At 40.9% G+C, this 23,037-nt stretch overlaps 1 protein-coding gene across 1 annotated transcript in view; it reads left to right on the top strand.

Annotated features, from left to right (window-relative positions):
• TTN (titin) overlaps positions 1-23,037 on the top strand; it is a 274,368-nt gene that overhangs the window by 201,234 nt on the left and 50,097 nt on the right. Inside the window, 39 exon segments of the mRNA XM_021075901.1 lie at positions 665-781; positions 784-960; positions 1,071-1,370; positions 1,457-1,771; positions 1,858-2,006; positions 2,766-2,916; positions 3,006-3,287; positions 4,530-4,832; positions 5,347-5,649; positions 5,751-6,032; positions 6,127-6,426; positions 6,520-6,822; positions 6,917-7,225; positions 7,341-7,622; positions 7,743-8,042; positions 8,129-8,422; positions 8,511-11,477; positions 11,744-12,064; positions 12,162-12,446; positions 12,536-12,835; positions 13,152-13,454; positions 13,879-14,154; positions 14,275-14,574; positions 14,682-14,984; positions 15,155-15,454; positions 15,930-16,217; positions 16,569-16,865; positions 16,954-17,256; positions 17,358-17,663; positions 18,515-18,802; positions 18,899-19,189; positions 19,280-19,567; positions 19,731-19,805; positions 19,808-20,317; positions 20,416-20,520; positions 21,353-21,550; positions 21,655-21,951; positions 22,042-22,629; positions 22,721-23,023. Of these exon segments, the coding sequence (XP_020931560.1) occupies positions 665-781; positions 784-960; positions 1,071-1,370; positions 1,457-1,771; positions 1,858-2,006; positions 2,766-2,916; positions 3,006-3,287; positions 4,530-4,832; positions 5,347-5,649; positions 5,751-6,032; positions 6,127-6,426; positions 6,520-6,822; positions 6,917-7,225; positions 7,341-7,622; positions 7,743-8,042; positions 8,129-8,422; positions 8,511-11,477; positions 11,744-12,064; positions 12,162-12,446; positions 12,536-12,835; positions 13,152-13,454; positions 13,879-14,154; positions 14,275-14,574; positions 14,682-14,984; positions 15,155-15,454; positions 15,930-16,217; positions 16,569-16,865; positions 16,954-17,256; positions 17,358-17,663; positions 18,515-18,802; positions 18,899-19,189; positions 19,280-19,567; positions 19,731-19,805; positions 19,808-20,317; positions 20,416-20,520; positions 21,353-21,550; positions 21,655-21,951; positions 22,042-22,629; positions 22,721-23,023 (13,659 nt within the window).

Raw genomic sequence — 23,037 nt, 5'->3', positions numbered from 1 at the left:
TGTTCTTATAGAAGATTACATGGTTTTGTTAAAACTACATGATTTTCTCTGAGGAAAAAATATATCCATTTTAAGAGATATAACATTGACAAAAATATAATGATAATTCTTTCTCTAATTACTATTATAGCACTACTGCTGTGTGTTTTTTCAGTATTCTCTTCTATATTTAGGAGGGTTGTCTTCACAACCCCCTTTGCATATTCTTATACTGTATTTGTGAAAACTGGAAAATTGCTTTGCCTCTACCAGCAGTTGTGTTTCGTAAAAGGAGAATTCATCTCAGAATGAACACAGTAGGTCTCCTCATAACTCTGCATAAATAGTAAAGGAAATATCATGAAAGAACTCCCAAGCCTAAGCTACTATGGTTTCACTTCTCTATGGCCCTTTCTAAATATCTAGTCATAATGATGCCAGGTCAGAGAGAGGCAATAGATGATACACAGCCACATGTAGATCAATAAAGGATTAAAACCACATGTACCTGTTCCCCAAACTGGTATAAATTAGCTGAAGACCGATCTGTTCTTTATGTGGGGTAGGTCTATAAAGCCTGCCTACAGTAAATCTAAATAACTTTATGGTCACTGTGAATTCTACTTTCAATCCTTTGGTGCTTCATGTTCCTAATGAAAACTTTTTTTTAAAAAAAACAATCTAGGCCCACCTTCAATTGAGCTAAAAGAATTTATGGAGGTTGAAGAAGGAACTGATGTTAGCATCGTGGCCAAAATTAAAGGCGTGCCATTCCCGACACTAACCTGGTTTAAAGCTCCTCCAAGAAGCCTGATAACAAAGAACCTGTTGTCTATGACACCCATGTCAACAAACTGGTGGTGGACGATACTTGCACCCTAGTTATTCCACAGTCTCGCAGGAGTGACACTGGCTTATATACCATCACGGCCGTGAATAATCTGGGAACAGCATCAAAGGAAATGAGATTGAATGTCCTTGGTAAAGATTACCTGGTTTCATTAAAACTACATGATTTTCTGTTCATAAATGTAATATTTGGCTTTAGGATCATTCTCCTCATAAAGTTTTCTTTTTTTAAACCATTTTAGGTCGCCCTGGCCCTCCAGTGGGACCAATAAAGTTCGAATCTATTTCAGCAGATCAAATGACATTATCTTGGCTTCCACCTAAAGATGATGGTGGCTCTAAGATTACAAACTATGTGATTGAGAAAAGAGAAGCTAACAGGAAGACATGGGTACGTGTCTCCAGTGAACCTAAAGAGTGCACGTACACAATTCCCAAATTACTAGAAGGCCATGAATATGTATTCCGAATCATGGCCCAGAATAAGTATGGCATTGGAGAGCCTCTTGACAGTGAACCTGAAACAGCAAGAAACCTCTTCTGTAAGTAGGATGTGCTTCAGAGTCAAAGTCATTCTTATTTGTGTTTTTTCATGATTTCTTATAAATCAATGTGATTTTTGTCACAGCTGTCCCTGGAGCACCAGATAAACCAACAGTTAGCAGTGTGACTCGTAACTCCATGACTGTCAACTGGGAAGAGCCAGAATATGATGGAGGCTCTCCTGTGACAGGATACTGGCTGGAAATGAAAGATACCACTTCAAAGAGATGGAAGAGAGTTAACCGAGATCCTATCAAGGCAATGACTCTGGGTGTTTCTTATAAAGTGACTGGTCTTATTGAAGGTTCTGATTATCAATTCCGGGTATATGCAATCAATGCTGCTGGTGTGGGTCCAGCAAGTCTGCCCTCAGATCCAGCGACTGCTAGAGATCCAATTGGTAAGCCTTGAAACCATTCTTTTTCTTTGCCCCCAAAATGCCATGGAAAAGTCAAGAATACTAACATGTACATGGGTTCTCTCCAGCACCACCTGGCCCTCCATTTCCCAAAGTCACAGACTGGACTAAGTCATCTGCAGATCTGGAGTGGTCTCCTCCACTAAAAGATGGTGGATCCAAAGTAACGGGATACATCGTTGAATATAAAGAAGAAGGGAAAGAAGAATGGGTGAAGGTAGCTAACACTTGGCATTATGGAGATGTACCATGAATTAACTCAATATGTAGTCATTATTCTCAATCCTACTAACTCCTACCTGTATTATCTGGATTCAGAAATGAGACATAAAACAAGTAACTAACTGAAAACATCTCTTATGTCAAAACTATAATCAAAAGTTGTCACATTACAGATAACTTATCTTTTGGCTATAAAGCCTAAAAAGGTAGAATAAATGAATAGTACAGTTTTTTCAATCATTTGACAACATTTTAAAACCTGATTCCTGCCATTCAGTATTTACCTGTAATATCTGATCCCTAAAACCTAAATTGGCAACAATTTTCCCAAAGAGAATAAATATGCTGTTAGTTATGCTTTGGAAAGCTATTAAAAACAAGAAGCTACAAAGAACTACAGTGGTCCCCCCTTATCCCCAAGGATCAGACCCCCCAGTGGGTGTCTGAAACGATGGATACACACTGTATTTTTTTCCTATACTATCAAGCGGGTAGCACATACAGTGTGAATACACTGGACAAAGGAATGGCTCACATCCTGGACAGGGATAGACAAGATGGCACAAGACTTTATCACATTACTCAGAATAGCACACAATTTAACATTTATGATTTTATTATTTGTGGAATTTTATTCTACTTAATATTTTCAGATCTCCATTGATTTTGAGTAAATGAAACCACAGAAAACAAAACCACGCATAAGAAAGAACTACTGTATTCCAATTATAAAATACTCGTGCTTTTCCCCTAGGCTAAAGATAAAGAAGTGAGAGGAACAAAACTTGTGGTGACAGGATTAAAAGAAGGAGCATTCTACAAATTTAGAGTCAGAGCAGTCAACATTGCTGGCATCGGAGAACCTGGTGAAGTCACAGATGCCATTGAAATGAAGGACAGAATTGGTAATTATTAACATTTCTCTTATTTTATCAATATGGGTGTTTTGGATTGGAAATGAAAAGCACAACTGTTATTTTCAATTGTTTTCCAGTGTTACCTGACGTTCAGCTAGATGCCAGCGTCAGAGACAGAATTGTGGTCCACGCTGGAGGGGTAATTCGGATCATCGCCTATGTGTCTGGAAAGCCTCCTCCAACTGTTACCTGGAGCATGAATGAAAGAGCCTTACCTCAAGAGGCCACCATTGAGTCCACAGCCATTAGCTCCTCCATGGTCATCAAGAATTGCCAGAGGAGCCATCAAGGCGTCTATTCTCTTCTTGCCAAAAATGCAGGGGGGGAAAGAAAGAAGACAATTATCGTTGATGTATTAGGTAAAAGCTTTCAGTTTGTCCACGCAAAGTTTAAAAAATAACATTTTATTTCATGTACAGCAAAGCTGTATTATCAAAAAATTATATCATAGATATTTTGGAAAATAAGAAAAAAAATCACCCACAATCCCATTGACCACTATTAGCATTTTTTAAATGTCCTCCTTGCTTTTTTATTCTATACATATATACATATGTGGTTGTACTCCTACTATAAATAAAGTCTTGTATGTTGCCTTTTTATATAACATGGCACCATAAGCATTTACTATGTTATTATGCAGTTTGCATAAAAGCAACCTTCCCACACATGCTCATGAATGTTTAACAATTTGCTAAGGTTGACCATTTTCATATCATAGGATCCACTAGTTATCATAATGCAAAAATCCCTTTGAAAGTTTCAGTATTCTAATTGAAAAGAGGCATCATAGTTGATTATCAATATTGCATTTCTGGTTGCTGAATATCGAGTTGAGCTCTGCAAGGCTTGTTCATGCCTCTTGCTGGCTACTCTATTCCAGTGATTTGCTCAGAGAGTGAAGCCCTCCCACTCAGATCCTCTCTCAGCACATCTCAAGGCACAACCATATTCCAAATACCCAGTTTTTATGTGAAAATAACCAGTTCTCTATTGAACAAAATGTTAGAACAACAGTCCTTCAAGGTTTTTTCAAACTCCTGAACAGACTTTCATCCAATGGCTATTACTTTAAGAACTGGTGTACTTCCAGGTTAAATTCCAACTGTTTCAAAGGTCATTCCAAGATCTGGGGTCTCCTATGCTGCTCAGAGTCACTGGTAATCAAAAAAAAAAAACAAAAAACAAAACAAAACAAAAAAAAAAACAAAAGTCTCCCCATCCCCTCTGGAGAGTAAATGAGACACAAGAGTAGCCATGCCACTCCACCTTTCTCCTGTCTCCCCCTGTGCATTTCCCGTCCAACGGTACCCTCTTATCTGACTCACAAATTACCAAAAAAACAGAAAATAAGAATATATATAAAACTGTTCCTTCAGTTTCTATTAAAGCAGGGGCAACCAGTAACTACAGTAACTATTGCAAACCTACTTCATTTAAAATATGGCTAACTATAGACACCAAGGAATGAAAAAACTCAATAAACACAAAGTCTTACTTTTTTCATAACACTTTTTGTCTCCGTTTTAAAAAGAGGGTAATATTGAACCCTGTTAGTTTCCGAAGTCAAACAACTGGAAACCTTTTCTTCTTATTTCCAGACGTGCCAGGTCCTGTTGGAATACCATTCCTGCCTCACAACCTAACCACTGACTCCTGCAAACTGACATGGTTTTCTCCAGAAGATGATGGAGGCTCTCCAATCACCAATTATGTCATTGAAAAGCGGGAAGCTGACCGCAGAGCATGGACCCCGGTGACATGCACAGTTACCAGACAAAATGCTACCGTCCAGGGTCTCATTCAAGGAAAAGCCTACTTTTTCCGAATTGCAGCTGAAAATAGTATTGGCATGGGCCCATTTGTTGAGACAACAGATGCACTTGTCATAAGAGATCCAATAAGTAAGTATAATTTAAAACAGTTTCCTCCTAATCACATCTTCACTTAATAACAGACTATAGTGACAAAATAGGTGTATAAATACCAAAAATTTCATTTCACAAGCATTCATTTGGCAAATAATTACTCATTATCTGATGTTGGTAGTATTCAAATGTGATTATGAAAGAGATTATGGGAATATATATAATTTTTCAAATCCCTCCATGTAATAATACACCGATTTTTTTTAAATTTCCAACTTAATGGCATAACTATGAAGTATTTCCCTAACTCTAAAACTACCAACTCTGAAGAATTTTCCTGCATGATTTGGCCTCAGTGAACCTCTATTTCTTCATCTAGAAATTAGATTGCATTGTGTCCCTTTTAGCTCTACTTATTTTATGTTGAAATCTCCTTTGTTATTCATCAAAACAAATAGCTTCATGTTTAAATGCAATCCTCAAAAAAGCATTATTTACTACATTCTCCTACATCCTTAACATCTGTCTCCCTGTCATTCCACACTTGCAGCTGTACCAGAGCGTCCTGAAGATCTGGAAGTCAAAGAAATTACTAAAGATTCCGTTACTTTGACTTGGAATCCTCCTAAGTATGATGGTGGATCCGAAATTATTAACTATATCCTAGAAAGCCGTCTCATTGGAACTGAGAAGTTCCACAAAGTCACAACTGACAACCTGCTTAGCAGGAAATACACTGTGAAAGGCTTAAAAGAAGGTGATACCTATGAGTACCGTGTCAGTGCCGTCAATATCGTTGGACAAGGCAAACCATCATTCTGCACCAAGCCAATCACCTGCAAAGATGAGCTGGGTATGTGCCAGATGCAGTTTATTCTTTGAAAACTTGTACATTTATAGATTTATCATAGGACATTGGTCAGACTGTCTTACCTCTTTAATTGTACATTTTAGCTCCTCCAACACTCGACCTCGACTTCAGAGATAAGCTCACAATTCGAGTTGGTGAAGCTTTTGCCCTCACTGGCCGTTACTCAGGCAAACCAAAGCCTAAGGTTTCTTGGTTCAAAGATGAAGCTGATGTGCTAGAAGATGACCGCACTCATATAAAGACCACGCCGACGACACTTGCTCTAGAAAAGGTCAAGGCCAAGCGTTCAGATTCTGGCAAATACTGTGTGGTTGTGGAGAACAGTACAGGCTCCAGGAAAGGTTTCTGTCAAGTTAACGTTGTTGGTAAGTATTATTTAGCCAGAGTGAGAGATTCTGCTCTTCCCAAAACAGAAATGAAAATAACATTTTGTGCTGTGATTTTTTTTTTTTTCCTCAGATCGTCCTGGACCACCAGTAGGACCAGTTATTTTTGATGAGGTAACCAAAGATCACATGATTATCTCTTGGAAGCCACCTTTAGATGATGGAGGCAGTGAAATTACCAATTACATTATTGAGAAGAAGGAGGTAGGCAAAGACGTCTGGATGCCTGTGACATCTGCAAGTGCTAAAACAACATGCAAAGTCTCTAAACTGCTTGAAGGAAAAGATTATATTTTCCGGATACATGCTGAAAATCTCTATGGAATAAGCGATCCTCTGGTGTCTGATTCAATGAAAGCCAAAGATCGTTTCAGTATGCATTATATTTCTTTTTAGTGATTCAATATTTGATATTGCTAATAGGAAGAAGTAAATTTCTAACACATTTGGCTAATGTTCGTTACAGGGGTTCCTGATGCACCTGACCAGCCGATTGTTACAGAAGTTACCAAAGACTCTGCCTTAGTAACCTGGAACAAGCCAAATGATGGAGGAAAGCCCATCACAAACTACATCCTGGAAAAGAGGGAAACTATGTCTAAACGATGGGCTAGAGTTACCAAAGAGCCTATCCATCCATACACTAAATTTAGGGTTCCTGATCTTCTAGAAGGGTGTCAGTATGAATTCCGAGTGTCTGCAGAAAATGAAATTGGTATCGGAGACCCAAGCCCACCATCCAAACCAGTCTTTGCTAAAGATCCAATTGGTATGGTTCTAAAACATTCTTTCAGCTTTCATTTTCTCCAACTCTGTTTTCAGCTACATTCTAACTCCTTTTTGTTTGTTTTCTTATTATGTAGCTAAACCAAGTCCACCTGTTAATCCTGAAGCAATAGATACCACAAGTAATTCAGTTGATCTAACTTGGCAGCCACCACGTCGCGATGGTGGGAGCAAGATTCTGGGTTATATTGTCGAGTACCAGAAAGTTGGAGATGAAGAATGGAAAAGAGCCAATCACACTCCTGAGTCATGTCCTGAAACTAAATATAAAGTCACTGGTCTTCGGGATGGTCAGTCTTATAAGTTCAGAGTGTTAGCAGTCAATGAAGCTGGTGAATCAGATCCAGCTTATGTTCCCGAGCCAGTGCTGGTAAAAGACAGACTTGGTGAGTACAACGTTCTCAGCTGCCTCTGCAAGGAAGAGAAGTGTTTCATGGTCTGTGCTTAATTGTAAAATACATTAACAAGTCAAATCTGAAAGTACTGTTTTCTTTGTTGCAGAACCCCCTGAGTTGATTCTTGATGCCAACATGGCAAGAGAACAACACATAAAGGTTGGTGATACTCTAAGACTCAGTGCCATCATCAAAGGAGTGCCATTCCCAAAAGTAACTTGGAAAAAAGAAGACAGAGAGGCTCCAACTAAAGCAAGAATTGATGTTACTCCAGTTGGTAGCAAGCTTGAAATTCGTAATGCTGCCCATGAAGATGGTGGAATTTATTCCTTAACAGTGGAGAATCCAGCTGGTTCCAAAACTGTCTCAGTAAAAGTACTCGTATTAGGTAAGAACTTCAGTGCTTGCGATGTATTGAATGCAGTAACATATAAAAGTAACTCAGTACATTTTGAGCTCTTATCTGGATTAAGTCACTTATGTAACTGCATTATTTAACACTTTTCAGATAAGCCTGGGCCACCTAGAGATCTGGAGGTCAGTGAAATTAGGAAAGATTCTTGTTACCTTACTTGGAAGGAACCACTGGATGATGGCGGTTCTGTTATTACAAATTATGTGGTTGAGAGGAGAGATGTTGCCAGTGCCCAGTGGTCACCTCTTTCAACTACATCGAAGAAAAAGAGTCACATGGCTAAACATCTTAATGAAGGCAGTCAGTATCTCTTCCGGGTAGCTGCTGAGAACCAGTACGGACGTGGTCCTTTTGTGGAAACACTTAAACCCATCAAGGCTGTGGATCCCCTACGTAAGTTGCTTTCTCTGAACACAAAAGTACAGTCTGACTGTCTTTGAAGATACTATTTATTCATCATAACTTCTTCTTCTGAAAAGATCCCCCAGGGCCACCCAAGAACCTACACCATGTAGATGTGGACAAGACTGAAGTCTCCCTTGTTTGGAATAAACCAGATCGTGATGGTGGCTCTCCAATCACTGGGTATTTGGTGGAATATAAAGAGGAGGGCACTGAAGACTGGATTAAGTTCAAGACTGTGACAGACTTAGAGTGTGTTGTTACTGGACTACAACAAGGAAAGACCTATAAATTCCGTGTAAAAGCTGAAAATATTGTGGGTCTTAGTCTTCCCGACACAACCATCCCAATAGAATGTCAAGAAAAACTAGGTAATTTGTTATTGGCATTGTTTTCTTTCTTTGTAAATTATTCATATTGTAAAAATCAAAATCTAATTTCCACATGTTTACTTTCCAGTGCCTCCATCAGTAGAGCTGGATGTGAAATTAATTGAGGGCCTTGTGGTAAAAGCTGGAACTGCAGTCAGATTCCCTGCCATTATAAGAGGTGTACCCTTTCCTACTGCAAAGTGGACAACTGATGGCAGTGAGATTAAAACAGATGAACGCTATACAGTGGAAACTGACAACTTCTCATCAGTACTTACCATTAAGAACTGCTTAAGGAAAGACACTGGGGAATATCAGATTACAGTTTCCAATGCAGCTGGCACCAAAACAGTAGCCGTACATCTTACTGTTCTTGATGTTCCTGGTCCACCAACAGGCCCTATTCATATCCTGGAAGTTACCCCTGAACATATGACTATCTCATGGCAGCCACCTAAGGATGATGGAGGAAGCCCCGTGATAAATTACATTGTCGAGAAAAAAGACACAAAGAAAGACACGTGGGGTGTTGTCTCTTCGGGAAGCAGTAAGACAAAGCTCAAAGTCCCACATCTGCAAAAGGGCTGTGAATATGTTTTCCGAGTGAAAGCAGAGAATAAGATTGGTGTAGGCCCTCCCCTTGACTCTGTACCTACTGTTGCTAAACATAAGTTTAGTCCTCCATCTCCTCCAGGTAAACCAGTGGTTACTGACATTACTGAAAATGCTGCAACAGTGTCTTGGACTCTGCCAAAATCTGATGGTGGCAGTCCAATAACTGGTTACTACGTGGAGCGTCGCGAAGTAACGGGCAAATGGGTAAGGGTCAACAAAACACCTATACCTGACCTGAAGTTTAGAGTGACTGGACTCTATGAGGGAAACACATATGAGTTTAGAGTTTTTGCTGAGAATCTTGCAGGACTAAGCAGTCCATCCCCAAGTTCTGATCCAATAAAAGCTTGCCGACCCATCAAACCACCTGGACCACCTATTAATCCTAAACTAAAAGATAAGACCAGAGAAACAGCTGACCTCGTGTGGACAAAGCCTCTCAGTGACGGTGGCAGCCCCATTCTCGGCTATGTAGTGGAATGTCAGAAAGCTGGGACAACACAGTGGAACAGGATTAATAAAGATGAACTCATTAGGCAATGTGCCTTTAGGGTACCTGGACTAATTGAAGGAAATGAGTACAGGTTCCGTATAAAGGCAGCTAATATTGTGGGAGAGGGCGAACCAAGAGAACTAGCAGAATCTGTGATTGCAAAGGACATCCTTCATCCTCCAGAAGTCGAACTTGATGTCACTTGTCGTGATGTTATTACTGTTCGAGTGGGCCAAACTATCCGAATACTTGCTCGGGTCAGAGGCAGGCCTGAACCAGACATAACTTGGTCCAAGGAAGGCAAAGTATTGGCCCGAGAAAAGCGGGTTGACATAATTCACGATCTACCTCGTGCTGAGCTACAAATTAAAGAAGCTGTTCGAGCTGATCATGGCAAGTACATCATCTCAGCTAAGAACAGCAGTGGACATGCCCAAGGTTCTGCTATTGTGAATGTCCTTGACAGGCCTGGGCCTTGTCAGAATTTGAAGGTTAGCAATGTAACCAAAGAGAACTGTACAGTTTCTTGGGAAAATCCACTCGATAATGGTGGCACAGAAATAACAAATTTCATAGTGGAATATCGCAAACCAAACCAGAAAGGCTGGTCAATTGTTGCTTCGGACGTCACTAAGCGACTAATCAAGGCTAACCTCCTAGCCAACAATGAATACTATTTCCGAGTTTGTGCAGAGAATAAAGTAGGTGTTGGGCCAACTATTGAAACGAAAACCCCAATTCTGGCTATTAACCCGATTGATAGACCAGGTGAGCCTGAAAACCTTCATATTGCAGATAAAGGAAAGACATTTGTTTATCTCAAGTGGAGGAGGCCCACTTATGATGGTGGTAGCCCAAATCTCTCATATCATGTTGAAAGGAGGCTGAAGGGCTCTGCTGACTGGGAAAGAGTGCATAAAGGAAGCATTAAAGAAACCCACTACATGGTTGACAAATGTGTTGAGAACCAGATTTATGAGTTCAGAGTGCAAACCAAGAACGAAGGTGGGGAAAGTGACTGGGTCAAGACAGAGGAAGTTGTTGTGAAGGAAGACTTACAGAAACCAGTACTTGATCTGAAATTAAGTGGTGTTCTAACTGTCAAAGCAGGAGACACCATTCGACTTGAGGCAGGTGTTAGAGGCAAACCATTCCCAGAAGTTTCATGGACTAAGGACAAAGATGCTACAGACTTTACAAGATCACCAAGGGCCAAGATTGAGACTGGTGCTGATTTCTCTAAATTTGCTCTTGCTAAGGCAAAACGAAGCGATGGTGGTAAATACGTGATTACAGCAACTAACACAGCTGGCAGTTTTGTGGCCTATGCCACTGTCAATGTTTTAGATAAGCCTGGTCCTGTAAGAAATCTGAAAATCGTTGATGTGTGTAGTGATAGGTGTACTCTTCACTGGGACCCACCAGAGGATGATGGCGGCTGTGAAATCCAAAATTACATCCTAGAAAAATGTGAGAGCAAGCGAATGGTTTGGTCTACTTTTTCTGCAACCGTCTTAACACCTGGTGCTACAGTAACACGTCTCATAGAAGGAAATGAATATATTTTTAGAGTCCGAGCAGAAAATAAAATAGGCACAGGGCCTCCAACAGAAAGTAAACCAGTCATTGCAAAAACCAAATATGATAGACCTGGTCGCCCTGATCCCCCAGAAGTCACTAAAGTAAGCAAAGAAGAGATGACTGTGGTTTGGACTCCACCTGAATATGATGGTGGAAAGTCCATCACAGGATACTATTTGGAGAAAAAGGAAAAACATTCAACACGATGGGTCCCTGTCAACAAGAGTGCGATCCCAGAGAGACGTTTGAAAGTACAGAATCTCCTCCCAGGACATGAGTATCAGTTCCGTGTCAAGGCAGAAAATGAAATTGGAATTGGAGAACCAAGCTTGCCGTCAAGACCAGTGGTGGCAAAAGACCCCATAGGTAAGATGTTCTTTTTCCGATATCATACCAGCTCATAATCTCAAACAGAGGTATCAACCAAATAAGTAATACCTTATTTTAGCCAATATATTATACATAGATCTTGTACCAGATCACCTAAAATGTACAAACAATGGTAGATTCTAATTTCTTGAGGGAAAAAAAATGGAATATAATGAAAGACTATATAAAATTATATACTAAAGTATCATGAGTAGTAGGTAGTTAACCATGTGTGAATTTATTCTTATATAATCTACTTTCAGAACCACCTGGTCCACCTACCAATCTCAAAGTGGTTGATACAACCAAAAGTTCCATAACTCTTGGGTGGGGAAAACCAGTGTATGATGGTGGCGCACCGATAATTGGATATGTTGTGGAAATGAGACCGAAAAAACCAGATATGTCCCCTGATGAAGGCTGGAAAAGGTGCAATGCTGCAGCGCAACTCGTCCGCATGGAATTCACCGTGACCAGCTTAGATGAAAACCAGGAATATGAGTTCAGGGTTTGTGCCCAAAACCAAGTTGGCATCGGGCGCCCTGCAGAACTAAAGGATGCTATTAAACCTAAAGAAATCCTAGGTGAGGCCCTCTTTCATCCCATGATGCATTCATGCCTCTCTTGTCACATGACTTCCTCACATTCTCAGTCGTCTTATGGCTTTCATGTCATTTGCAGAACCTCCTGAGATCGACTTGGATGCCAGCATGAGAAAACTGGTCACAGTGAGGGCAGGATGCCCTATTCGACTCTTTGCCATAGTGAGAGGGCGACCAGCCCCTAAGGTCACTTGGCGAAAAGTGGGTATTGATAACGTCGTCAGAAGGGGACAAGTTGACCTGGTGGACACTATGGCCTTCCTCGTCATCCCCAACTCTACCCGTGACGACTCGGGAAAATATTCCTTGACGCTTGTGAACCCGGCAGGAGAAAAGGCTGTGTTTGTGAACGTCAGAGTATTAGGTAGGTTATTAACAAGCTTCTTCCTCCCCTTGAAAAATGCCTTAGTTAATACTGAGAAAACATATACATCTGACTTTGTGGTTCTTTAGATACTCCTGGACCTGTGTCTGACTTAAAAGTTTCGGATGTCACTAAAACATCGTGCCACATTTCCTGGGCCCCTCCTGAGAACGATGGTGGGAGCCAAGTGACACATTATATTGTGGAGAAACGTGAGGCCGATAGAAAGACATGGTCAACAGTCACTCCAGAAGTGAAGAAAACAAGCTTCCATGTCACCAATCTTGTCCCTGGGAACGAGTATTTCTTCAGAGTAACTGCTGTCAACGAGTATGGCCCCGGCGTCCCAGCAGACGTCCCCAAGCCAGTGCTCGCATCAGATCCTCTCAGTAAGTCACATCCATTCTTCCACCTTTCAACACCAGTCCCCGAATTCAGCAATGTCAAGATACAGAAACATTTTAATCCACTACTGCAAGGGGTTTTAATTTGCAGAAACCCAACAGTACAAATAAATAAATTTCAAACTCACTCCCTAAACACTTTTTTGATCTGCCTCACAGTATAGTTATTACTTCCAACCTACCAAACCATAGTTTCCACATACTTTGAAGCTAGTGGCATACCCAAACACTGATGTATATTTACAAAGGAGTTGGATTAGGTTACCTGGACAGTTTTTTCTTAATCACGTTTTTCTTCTAGGTGAGCCGGATCCCCCAAGGAAACTAGAAGTTACCGAAATGACAAAGAACAGTGCCACATTAGCCTGGTTACCTCCCCTGCGTGATGGAGGCGCTAAAATTGATGGCTACATCATTAGTTACAGAGAAGAAGAACAGCCTGCAGATCGCTGGACAGAATACTCGGTGGTGAAAGACCTCAGCCTGGTTGTCACTGGCCTCAAGGAAGGAAAGAAGTACAAATTTAGAGTGGCGGCCAGAAATGCTGTTGGAGTCAGTTTACCAAGAGAAGCTGAAGGAGTGTACGAAGCCAAAGAACAGCTGTGTGAGTACTGACGAGTTACATTTATCATGTTATAAAAGTTTATGACAATTTTCTCTTGATATGTAGACATTTCTCGCTGAAGAATCTAGTTCCAGAAATAATTGCAATATAGTAGACAACAGAGGTTTTGAAACATTTGGGCCTACAACACTTCATAAATACACTTTAAACCTTGATATGGTACACACATTCATATATGTAACAAGTTTCTTGAAGCAACACCTATCTTTATTATGTATACTGGATTCTGATATTTTCAATCTGTATCTATCTCAATCTTCAAAAAAAAGTACTAGCAGTAATGTAAACAATTTGAACCCACTAAGAGCTGACAGTATACAATTTGAAAGAACACTAGTAGAGTTTCCCACCGGAGGAAATTGAGCCTGCCCACAAAATTGATGTTTTTCCATTTTACTTTTAGTGCCACCCAAGATCCTTATGCCAGAGCAAATTACTATTAAAGCTGGGAAGAAACTCCGAATTGAAGCCCATGTCTATGGAAAGCCTAATCCAATATGTAAATGGAAAAAAGGAGAAGATGAAGTTGTTACATCCAGCCACCTGGCGGTGCATAAAGGAGACAATTCTTCAGTCTTGATCATAAAGGATGTTACCAGGAAAGATAGCGGTTACTACAGCCTCACTGCAGAGAACAGTTCTGGGACAGATACTCAGAAAATCAAAGTTACCGTCATGGGTAAGTTAAGCATTAGACACATGGCCATCTAAATATGAAGACCATAATTTTTTTTTTTCCCGTCACATCCCTCTTCTTATATATATATTAAATTTTTTTTTTTCCTCTTGGTTCACACAGATGCTCCTGGGCCCCCTCAGCCTCCGTTTGACATTTCTGACATAGACGCCGACGCTTGCTCCCTGTCATGGCACATCCCCCTGGAGGATGGAGGCAGTAACATCACCAATTACATAGTGGAGAAGTGTGACGTCAGCAGAGGTGACTGGGTGACAGCGTTAGCTTCAGTGACAAAAACTTCCTGCAGGATTGGAAAACTGATCCCAGGCCAAGAGTATATCTTCCGAGTCCGTGCTGAGAATCGATTTGGCATTTCGGAGCCTCTCACCTCTCCAAAGATGCTGGCTAAGTTCCCATTTGGTATGTTTCTTCCAGGAAAGAGAGAAAAAGAAAAAGAAAAAGTAGTCTTTTCTTTTTCATCTCTTACTTAGGCTAGAAACTGACATTTCCCTCATCTTCATCTCCAGATGTTCCCAGTGCACCAAAGAATGCCCGGGTCACTAAAGTCAACAAAGACTGCATATTTGTGGCATGGGACAGACCAGACAGTGATGGAGGGAGCCCTATTACCGGTTACTTGATTGAACGCAAAGAAAGAAACAGTCTGCTGTGGGTGAAAGCCAATGATGCTCCTGTTCGGTCAACTGAATATCCCTGTGCTGGCCTTGTAGAAGGCCTTGAGTATTCATTCAGAATCTATGCCCTAAATAAAGCTGGATCCAGTCCACCCAGCAAACCAACTGAATATGTAACTGCAAGAATGCCAGTTGGTAAGTAATTTTTTTTTTTTAAGTAGTATGAGGACATATTTAAATCTCGGAGTCTCTGAAAGTCCCTATTTCCATCCAGGAATATATTCTGGGTGACACTGTGACATGCAGAAGATCAACATTTCTAAAGCTGTTAAGATAAATGCTGAGAATCTCTCTCTTGCTTGTAGATCCTCCTGGAAAGCCTGAAGTTATTGATGTTTCCAAGAGTACCGTATCCCTCATCTGGGCTCGTCCAAAGCATGACGGAGGCAGCAAAATTATTGGCTATTTCGTAGAAGCTTGCAAACTTCCTGGTGATAAGTGGGTGCGGTGCAACACTTCACCTCACCAGATTCCCCTGGAAGAGTACACAGTCACTGGCTTAGAAGAGAATGCTCAGTATCAATTCAGAGCAATTGCCAAGACTGCAGTCAATATCAGCCAGCCTTCTGAACCTTCTGATCCAGTGACCATCGCTGCAGAAAGTGGTAAGATTCTGTTGAACATTATAGGCAAAAGTGGAGAGCTCGCATAATATATATTTCTCCCAATAAAAAAACTAAATCTACATCTATGAAATAAGGACAAGTCAAGTGATAGGTACTTTACAGACAGATACTAAAAATTATGATTATGGAGAATCTTAAGAACATGTTAACTAAAAAGCAGGACACAAAACTCTGAGGGCTGTATAATTTTAACCATACACATGCACAGAAGGATGACGCAGAAATGTACCAAAATGAGTGAAGCTTTAAGGATGTCAGAATCATAGGCGACCTTTACTTTTTTCTTGATGGCATTGTCAAATTTCAGCATTAAACTTGCATTTCTTTTACCATGAATTTGGGTACTTAAAAAAAAAAAAAATCCCATCTCAAGATCATGTGCATTTCCCACTTTCATCAGTAAGAATTATATAATATAGCTTTGCATATATTAAATCCTTTCATCTCTTTCCAGTTCCTCCCAGGATAGACCTGAGTGTGGCTATGAAATCTTTGCTTACTGTGAAAGCTGGGACTAACGTTTGCCTGGATGCTACTGTTTTTGGTAAACCAATGCCCACCGTCTCTTGGAAGAAGGACGGCACGCCACTCAAACCATCAGAAGGCATCAAGATGGCCATGAAGCGGAACCTGTGCACCCTGGAGCTGTTCAGCGTGAACCGAAAAGACTCAGGGGACTACACCATCACTGCCGAGAACGCAAGTGGCTCCAAGTCAGCCACCATCAAGCTGAAAGTGTTAGGTAACTACAGCACTTAACTAACATCTCACCTTTCACTTTGGTTCATGTGATGTAATAGAATTTACAAAATAATATGTGAGAAAATATACCTATCTTGATGTATCTTTTGTAATCACAGAATTATTCTCATCACAGGAAAATAGAGTTTTTCAGCCGAAAAGCCCATTAGAGACCACATATTCCAGTTACATAATTTTAGATAAGAGGCAATTAAATAACTTCCAAGGTCATAGAGGAAGTTAATGACAATGTAAAGACTGCAGCCCAGGTCTCCAGACCTCCACTCTACTCACTCCCCATTTCACACTTTGTATTAGTGAAAGACTTCACTTTTCTCTCTTATCCTTTCAGATAAGCCAGGTCCTCCAGCATCCGTTAAAATCAACAAAATGTATTCAGATCGTGCAATGCTTTCTTGGGAACCTCCTCTTGAAGATGGAGGCTCAGAAATCACCAACTATATTGTTGACAAGCGTGAAACAAGCAGACCCAACTGGGCACAAGTCTCTGCCACTGTGCCCATCACCAGCTGCAGCGTGGAGAAACTGATCGAGGGCCATGAGTATCAGTTCCGGATCTGTGCTGAAAATAAATATGGAGTGGGTGATCCAATCTTTACTGAACCAGCAGTGGCTAAAAACCCATACGGTAGGGACATTCTCCTGTGGTTTTGCATTTTACTTTTTAAATGCTACCTTTTAGACTGTGATATTAACTTGTCAGTCATCCTCTGCAGACCCACCGGGACGCTGTGATCCTCCTGTTATTAGCAACGTAACCAAAGATCACATGACAGTAAGCTGGAAACCACCAGCAGATGACGGCGGCTCACCCATCACTGGCTACTTGGTCGAAAAGCGGGAAACCCAGGCACTTAACTGGACTAAGGTCAACAGAAAACCCGTTATAGAAAGAACAATAAAAGCAACAGGTCTCCAAGAAGGCACGGAGTACGAATTCCGAGTTACAGCTATAAATAAGGCTGGGCCAGGCAAACCTAGCGATGCATCCAAAGCTGTCTATGCCCAAGACCCTCTGTGTAAGTTTTCCAAGAAGAGTCTCATATCTTGTGTTATAATCAGCACGGAACAACCAGGAATGAGGTTTTAATGAAAATGTTCTATTATTATTTATCCTCAGATCCTCCTGGCCCACCAGCTTTCCCCAAGGTATATGATACAACCCGTAGCTCGGTGAGTCTATCTTGGGGCAAGCCAGCCTACGATGGTGGTAGCCCCATCATTGGTTACCTTGTTGAAGTAAAACGGGCTGATTCTGATAACTGGGTGAGGTGCAACTTGCCCCAGAAGCTACAGAAAACCCGCTTTGAAGTTACCGGCCTAATGGAAAACACAGAATATCAGTTCCGTGTATATGCCGTTAATAAGATCGGATACAGTGACCCCAGTGATGTGCCAGATAAACATTGTCCCAAGGACATTTTAAGTAAGTATTAACAGGAGAAATACACAGCTTTTCCCATCAGTTATATTGTAAGGAGGAGTATAGAACTGCCTTATGCAGATTTATTTACAAGTTTTGGGGTTGGTAATTCTACAAGCACATTTTAGGAGAGGTGGGTTGGTACTTTATGGTATCGCATAACAAGCCAGATGGAATACAAGGTGATTGGAGTTTCTGAAATGCCCTTCATACTTACAGGAGGATTTCACATCTTCAGAAGAATATGAAATACATGAATTTTATCCTGAGAACAAAAAGATTTTTTTAACTAAGTATTTAATTTATATTTATCATTCTTTGGTTTTTATTTTCTCTTCTTATTCATCCTTCCCATAGTATGTACTTGGTAGGCTCTCCATCTTAATTTCCCTTCTTACCATTTTTTCTATTCACTTATTCTCCCTAACCAGTGCCCCTTTTACTTTGAATTACTTGGTATTATACTTCACCCCCACCCCCACCCGTGCACTTTTCTTCCTACCATGAAATAAAGAAAGCAAGCCAGAGTACATAGCAGAGTGCCTTCACTGGAAGAAAGCCAAGAACCAACCTTCTACTTTTAATATACAGCAAGTTTAAGGGTTGGTGAGAAAAGGAGATGAAGATCCTCCAGGGAAAACTTGGTTCGGCCTATGGGATATTGGAAAATAGGAAGCTAATGAATATAAAAATAGCTGGCAAAAGTCTTGAGAATTATATTAAGGGTTTTTTTAAAGAATCAGAAATCAAGTATAGAAAAGAAATATATTTTAAGAGTGATCAGGCCAGTCCTTGGAAATACATTTGACCATTAAGTTATTATTTAAACTTTCTTCACTCTAATATTAAAACAGTTCCGCCAGAGGGAGAACTTGATGCTGATTTGAGGAAAACACTCATATTACGTGCTGGAGTTACCATGAGACTGTATGTACCAGTGAAAGGACGCCCACCTCCCAAGATAACTTGGTCTAAACCAAATGTCAATCTAAGAGAAAGGATTGGCCTGGACATAAAGTCAACTGACTTTGATACTTTCTTGCGCTGTGAAAACGTGAATAAATATGATGCTGGGAAATACATCCTGACTCTGGAGAACAGCTGTGGTAAAAAGGAATATACCATTGTAGTGAAAGTACTTGGTAAGTCTACTTGGAAAAACACTCACATATATGTCAAAATGTAGTCCAGGCATTTTTGTGTATTCATTTCTTCTTATTTACCCACTACTTGTCTAGACACTCCTGGGCCACCCATCAATGTGACTGTCAAGGAAATATCCAAAAATTCTGCTTATGTTACCTGGGATCCTCCCATTATCGATGGTGGAAGCCCCATCATAAACTATGTGGTAGAAAAACGTGATGCAGAGAGGAAGTCCTGGTCTACTGTGACGACTGAGTGTTCCAAAACAAGTTTCAGAATTTCTAACTTGGAGGAGGGAAAATCCTACTTCTTCAGGGTGTTTGCTGAAAACGAATATGGCATTGGTGATCCCGGTGAGACCCGAGATGCTGTCAAGGCTTCCGGTGAGCAAATGAGCTACTGTGCCATCACTGTGAGTGACATCTTATCTTGGAAACCTGGGGATTAGACTTATCATTTCTCCTTTGCTTTAGAAACCCCGGGACCAGTTGTGGACCTGAAAGTGATGTCTGTCAACAAGTCATCTTGTAAAATAGGCTGGAAGAAGCCTCACAGCGATGGTGGAAGTCGAATTATCGGATATGTAGTTGATTTCCTGACTGAAGAAAATAAGTGGCAAAGAGTTATGAAATCATTAAGCTTACAGTACACAGCAAAAGATCTGACTGAAGGGAAGGAATATACCTTCAGAGTGTGTGCTGAGAATGAAAATGGAGAAGGGACCCCGAGTGAAATCACTGCTGTGGCAAAGGATGATGTTGGTAAGCCTTTGGCTATCATCTCCATTTTTCCCTTTGTCAAAAAAAGTGCACTCTTGGACCCTACTCACTGTCTTATGTAAAAATCCTTTAAAACTATAATGATCTGAAATAACTGACTGCCTGGCATTAAAAATAACAACAATTCATCTCTGCCGTTTCACAGTGGCTCCTGACCTTGACTTAAAGGATATACCTGATTTGTGCTACTTGGCTAAAGAAAACAGCAACTTCCGCCTGAAGATCCCATCAAAGGCAAGCCAGCTCCATCAGTGACCTGGAAGAAAGGGGAAGACCCTCTAGCAACAGACACAAGAGTCAGTGTTGAGTCATCTGCAGTTCACACAACTCTTGTAGTATATGACTGCCAAAAATCAGATGCTGGAAAGTACACGATCACACTGAAGAATGTCGCTGGCACCAAGGAAGGAACTCTCTCCATTAAAGTTGTTGGCAAGCCTGGCATCCCCACTGGACCAATCAAATTTGAGGAAGTCACAGCAGAAGCCATAACCTTAAAGTGGGGTCCTCCAAAGGACGACGGAGGTTCTGAAATCACCAACTATATCCTAGAGAAGAGAGACTCTGTAAACAACAAGTGGGTGACGTGTGCCTCAGCTGTCCAGAAAACCACCTTTAGAGTGATGCGGCTTCACGAGGGTACAGAATACACCTTCAGGGTCAGCGCTGAAAATAAATATGGTGTAGGAGAGGGCCTGAAATCAGAGCCAATTGTTGCTAAACATCCATTTGGTAAGTGTCTTGAGGTGGGAACACAAAGTAAGTCATGGTTTGGGCTTATATATCATATGTTCCTTATCCTAAATCTTGCATTATCTACTTTTCCCTAGATGTGCCTGATGCTCCCCCACCTCCCAATATTGTGGATGTCAGACATGATTCTGTATCTCTAACTTGGACCGACCCCAGGAAAACAGGCGGCTCTCCAATTACAGGTATTTAGTTTGCTCTTATCCCGCAGCAATGACGTTAACACTTCTTCCAAATGTTCCTCCCTGAAAGCAAGCTGAATGTGTGATATTTATGCATACCACTGTCTGCACATACAAAAATGTATTTGCCTTTCGGTATATTATGCTTTCAGTACATTAAGCATTAATTAAGCTAATTAATTAAACAAATGCTTAATTTCAATGAAAACCTAATATAATAATTAACAAAGCCTTTCTTAATGATTATAGCTATTTTTGTAAGTTAAAATTTTTTAACAGAAGTTGCAATAAATATGTATAGTCCAAGAGGGGAAAAAAAAAAGGCCCTATGCCTCGGTAGTAAAAGCATAGATACTAGCAAGAATGATTATTTGTTCCATATGTCCATATATAAATTATCTGGGCAAAAATTAGCAAGAATGATTATTTGTTCCATATATCCATATATAAGTTATTGGGTAATTATTTCTGTGTGTGTGTGTGTTTAAAAAATCAGGCTATAGGAGTTCCCGTCGTGACGCAGTGGTTATCGAATCCGACTAGGAACCTTGAGGTTTCAGGTTCGAGCCCTGGCCTTTCTCAATGGGTTAAGGATCCAGCATTGCCGTGAGCTGTGGTGTAAGTCGCAGATGCGGCTCAGATCCTGCGTTGCTGTGGCCCTGGTATAGGCCGGCGGCTACAGCTCCAATTCGACCCCTAGCCTGGGAACCTCCATATGCCACGGGAGCGGCCCCAGAGAAAGAAAAAAAAAAGGCAAAAAGACCAAAAAAAAAAAAAAAATCAGGCTATATTTTTACTTTCTGTTTGAACTGATACATCACCGGGTCTTTTGTAGGGTATCATATCGAGTTCAAGGAAAGAAACAGCCTCTTGTGGAAGAGAGCTAACAAGACTCCTATTAGGATGAAAGACTTCAAAGTGACAGGACTAACTGAAGGCCTGGAATATGAATTCCGAGTTATGGCAATCAATTTAGCAGGAGTAGGCAAGCCAAGCCTGCCATCAGAGCCAGTTGTAGCACTTGATCCAATTGGTAAGTCAAAATTCTACAAACCAAAACCTAGGTGTATTTTCTTCATGAAGAAAACACTGGTGTGTGTTTAACTGGGTTTTCTGTTTGTTTGTTGCTTTATTTAGATCCTCCTGGCAAACCTGAGGTTATTAACGTAACAAGGAATTCAGTGACTCTCATTTGGACTGAACCCAAATATGACGGCGGTCATAAGTTGACTGGATACATAGTGGAGAAGAGAGATCTTCCCTCTAAATCTTGGACGAAAGCCAACCATGTTAATGTCCCAGATTGTGCCTTTACTGTAACTGATCTTGTTGAGGGTGGAAAATATGAATTCAGAATTAGAGCAAAGAATACAGCAGGTGCTATCAGTGCTCCATCAGAAAGTACAGAAACCATTATTTGCAAGGATGAATACGGTAGGTCTATTTTACTTTTTTATGCACATTAAAAAAATAACAAATTAAGCCTCCTTCCTTTTCTGATGAAATTTTTTCTTCCCTTTGCAGAGGCACCAACCATTGTTCTAGATCCCACAATCAAAGATGGACTAACAGTCAAAGCAGGAGACACCTTTGTTTTAAGTGCCATTAGCATTCTTGGCAAGCCCCTTCCAAAGTCAAGTTGGTCGAGGGCAGGGAAAGACATAAGACCATCAGATATCGTTCAGATATCTTCCACCCCAACATCTTCCATGCTTACTGTCAAGTATGCCACTAGAAAAGATGCTGGTGAATACACCATCACTGCTACCAATCCTTTTGGCACAAAGGAGGAACATGTGAAGGTGACAGTCCTCGATGTACCTGGTCCCCCGGGTCCCATAGAGATCAGTAATGTTTCTGCCGAAAAAGCAACACTTACATGGACACCTCCCTTGGAAGATGGTGGCTCACCAATTAAGTCCTATGTTCTTGAAAAGAGAGAAACCAGCCGACTTTTGTGGACAGTGGTTGCCGAAGACATTCAGTCTTGCAGGCATGTTGCAACCAAACTTATCCAAGGAAATGAATACCTCTTCCGGGTCTCAGCTGTAAACCAATATGGCAAAGGAGAATCTGTAGAGTCTGAACCTGTCAAAATGGTAGACAGATTTGGTACGTAGAGCATGTAGGGGAACTGATAAGTAAACATTTGCAGCAGAGCTTAGAAAATCACAGATTTCTCATCAATTTCCTTCCTTTTCAGGTCCGCCTGGCCCCCCTGGAAAACCAGAAGTGTCAAATGTCACTAAAAATACTGCCACTATCAGTTGGAAAAGACCAGTTGATGATGGTGGCAGTGAGATCACAGGATATCACGTAGAAAGGAGAGAGAAGAAAGGCTTGCGCTGGGTGAGAGCAACAAAGACTCCAGTTTCTGATCTCAGATGCAAAATAACAGGACTGCAAGAAGGAAACACCTACGAATTCCGTGTCAGTGCAGAGAACAAAGCAGGAATTGGTCCACCAAGTGACGCTTCCAATCCTGTCCTAATGAAAGATGTGGCATGTTAGTATTTATCT

Source organism: Sus scrofa, chromosome 15 (genome assembly GCF_000003025.6).
Source record: "Sus scrofa isolate TJ Tabasco breed Duroc chromosome 15, Sscrofa11.1, whole genome shotgun sequence".
In the NCBI taxonomy this organism is placed as follows: Eukaryota; Metazoa; Chordata; class Mammalia; order Artiodactyla; family Suidae; genus Sus; species Sus scrofa.
Note: the sequence above shows the minus strand (reverse complement) of the source record. Positions and strands in the feature narration are given on the sequence as shown.